The 3,175-nt window shown below is 35.3% G+C and overlaps 1 protein-coding gene across 1 annotated transcript; it reads left to right on the plus strand.

Moving 5' to 3' along the window:
• Positions 1 to 202: 202 nt before the first annotated feature.
• Positions 203 to 2,464, plus strand: LOC148877488 (cysteine protease XCP2-like). The gene is made up of 5 exons (XM_088941841.1): positions 203 to 844; positions 937 to 1,169; positions 1,610 to 1,738; positions 1,850 to 2,136; positions 2,252 to 2,464. The coding sequence occupies exons 1-4, from the start codon at positions 373 to 375 to the stop codon at positions 2,132 to 2,134; spliced, it is 1,119 nt and encodes a 372-aa protein (XP_088797967.1). The 5' UTR covers positions 203 to 372; the 3' UTR covers positions 2,135 to 2,136; positions 2,252 to 2,464.
• Positions 2,465 to 3,175: the final 711 nt, after the last annotated feature.

The following is a 3,175-nucleotide window of genomic DNA, read 5'->3' on the forward strand; positions in this document are numbered from 1 at the left end:
TGTATTACGAACATTTGCACACTGAGATGTGCATGTGGGGCACCAGTTTGAACCCTAATAATTTGACATTTTACGTCAAATGTAACAACCCCTAGTGTCAAAATTAAACAACAAAAGATAAGAAAAAAATAAAAAGCTTGAAAAATTACGAAAATATATAGAAATTTATAGAAAATATTTGGACACATCTCTCCAATATTTTATATTAATAATGTTAATGAAAAAAATGAATAAAAATAAGTATGAACCTTGTTCTTCATCTAGTCTATGGTTCTATATATAGAGCATCATCACCACCTCCACAACTACCAACCAACCAACGAAAAACTATTCCATTTCTGTTAACAGATCATAGTTTCATACCAGGGTGCAATGGGTGGCCTGAAAGTTGAGTTTACAATTATCTTCATATTGGGGTTCTTCTCCATGATCAGCCTTAATTTAGGCCAACGTAATGAATACCCCATCGTGGATTATGATCCTGATAAAATTGTCTCCCAAGAGGGGTTTGCATTGCTCTTTGAGAGATGGATAGAGAAGCATGAGAAGGTCTACACAAGCTCAGAAGAGAAAGAGAAAAGATTCAAAATATTTCAAAGCAACTTAGCCTATGTAATCGATTGGAACTCCAAAAGAATGCCATCCGATCACAGAGTTGGACTGAACCAATTTTCAGACATGAGTTTCGATGAGTTTAGTAAGATTTATCTTTCTAAACTCAACCTTGAGGAGGACATATTAGAAGCAAGAGCGGAGACAGTAAATCTGACATGTTCATATCCTTCATCAGTTGATTGGAGGAATAAAGGTGCTGTAACCCCAATTAAGAATCAAAGATCATGTGGTGAGTGATAACTTCCTTTTTCCTTTATATAATCGTATTATATTGAACCCCACTGCTTCATTGGAATTGAAGTTGCAATGTTTCATTGGTAGGGAGCTGTTGGGCATTCTCTGCAACAGGAGCCATGGAAGGAATAAACGCCAAAGTCACTAAAAAACTTGTAAGCCTCTCGGAACAACAACTTGTGGATTGTGATAAGAAAAACAATGGCTGTGCTTCAGGTTCCTATAATAGAGCATTTCAATGGGTCATAAAGAACAAGGGTATAGCCACCGAAGCTCAATATCCTTACCTTGGCAGGAATGCAACTTGCAGAACCAAAGTTGTAAGATCTCTTGAACTTTGTTTCTTTATTTTTCTATTTGGTGCTATTCATGACAAAGATAACTACGTTGCAATCGTGGCTTGAATCCTATGCCACATACAATATACAACAGACTATTTTACATTTTTTGACACAAAATCTACTTCGATTGTGATCGCATGTGGGGTAGTGAATGCATACTCAAATATTTCAATAGCCAATTTATTAACTCCGAATCTTATAATCCCAGATTGGATGCTAGAATTTGTATTATTTTGTATAAAATCTAAGTAAACAAGGCATTTGTGTATATATGAATATCAGATCTTGTTTGCACACAACAGCAAGATCAAAATTGAACTCGAAAGAAAAACTGCTTTAAAGAAAAAAGATTAAAATGATCAACCATCAATAATTTTACAATAAAGTCAAAATTCTGATTTCTGTTATTTGGTTGATAGAATAAAGCGGTAACAATTGACGGCTACAAACGAGTGGCTAGAGATGAGAAATCTCTCCTTGGTGCAGTCGCTCAGCAACCAGTCAGTGCAGGCATCTTGGTTTTAAAGGATTTTGCAATGTTCAGGGGTGTAAGTCAAATATTACAATAGAGATTGGATTTTTGCACTTAAATATACTTGATAAATTATGCACAGTAACCAATTAAGATCTTTAACAAACACAAATTATTTGGTCAACAGAGTGGTATCTACAAAGGACGAAATTGCCCAACAAACTCGTATAACACAACAGCGAATCATGCAGTTCTAATAGTTGGTTATGGAACTTCCAAAGATGGCACAGATTACTGGATAGTGAAGAATTCATGGGGAACTAAATGGGGGAATTCAGGATATGTGAAGATAGCGAGAAACCACAAGTTAAGGAATGGTGTATGTAACATCAATGTTTGGGCTTCCTTTCCCACCAAAAGAACCCACATCCAACGAAAAGGCCTTACCAAGGGCTCTGTGGCTTCTCTTTAAAGGTTTGAATTTCTACCTTACATTTCTTTTCTTTTCCATTTATGTGCAAACATGGGATCTCTTTAAAGCTTTTCATCAAAGGCTAGACTTGTTTTATTTATTTTAATTTTCTTGCAGAAACATGGGAGACTCCTTGCTACTACCTAGCTGAAGGAGGAGATCTAGACATGCAATAACAGTTCGAGAGAATAAAAAGAAGAGGCACTTGTGAAATTAGATGTTTGGTCCTCTTATGTATGTCTGTACGAAATAAGTATTAAATAGGTGGCAGTATTTTTGCTACTACCTAGCTGCTAATTGTGTTTTTAATAAAATTCAATCTTCTTGAAATTGACTAACTTACTCCTAACATTTGCAAAATTATTTAAACTACTCCCAGGATTATTGACAATATAAATAATACCTCCCATCCATTAGTTCTCTGTCATATTCCAATTGCAAGTAGTACCACTTTATATAATATTTTGAAAATCCAATTTTGTCTTCCCTGTCTTCTCGACGGAAGCCCATCTGTGTTGTTTTTGGAAGAAGTTATAAAGGACACTATAAAGAAGCTCTGGTAACAAAAGATGTTAATGTTACCAAACTTCTAACGTCAACCAGTGCATTTAACCCCTGTTATATCGTATCAGAGAAAATATAGAAATTTTTTACAAAGGAAAGAATGAGAATAATCGGTTATTTGACAGCCATAACCCTTAGAATCTATAATCATCATCATCATGTATGCCTTATTCCAACTATATGGGGTGGGCTACAAGAATCCTCTTTTGCCAATCCATTATATTTCAAGTAAACAAGACAATTGGGTTGGGTGGCTTGGGTTTGGGTTGGGCCAAAACACTTTGGTTTGATATCGGGTGGGGTTGAATTTCAGGTTGGCTCAGCAAATACTAGACCCTAACCCTAAATGTTTGGATTAGGGTCCCATGGGCCAATCCAAATCAACCCTAAAGATAATTGGAATTTTAAAAGGAATAAAGAAAAATACATGAAAATGCCAAAATTAAAGGAATTAACCTTAAAACTCCAAATAGAAAA

Source organism: Nelumbo lutea, chromosome 1, assembly GCF_056320005.1.
Source record: "Nelumbo lutea isolate HS-2025 chromosome 1, American lotus-T2T, whole genome shotgun sequence".
Lineage (NCBI taxonomy): Eukaryota > Viridiplantae > Streptophyta > Magnoliopsida > Proteales > Nelumbonaceae > Nelumbo > Nelumbo lutea.

Coding starts and splice junctions, on each gene's coding strand:
- LOC148877488 (XM_088941841.1), top strand. CDS start 373: ATGGGTGGCCTGAAAGTTGAGTTTACAATTATCTTCATATTGGGGTTC. Junction 845..936: donor TAAGAATCAAAGATCATGTG/GTGAGTGATAAC, acceptor TTTCATTGGTAG/GGAGCTGTTGGGCATTCTCT. Junction 1,170..1,609: donor CAACTTGCAGAACCAAAGTT/GTAAGATCTCTT, acceptor TTTGGTTGATAG/AATAAAGCGGTAACAATTGA.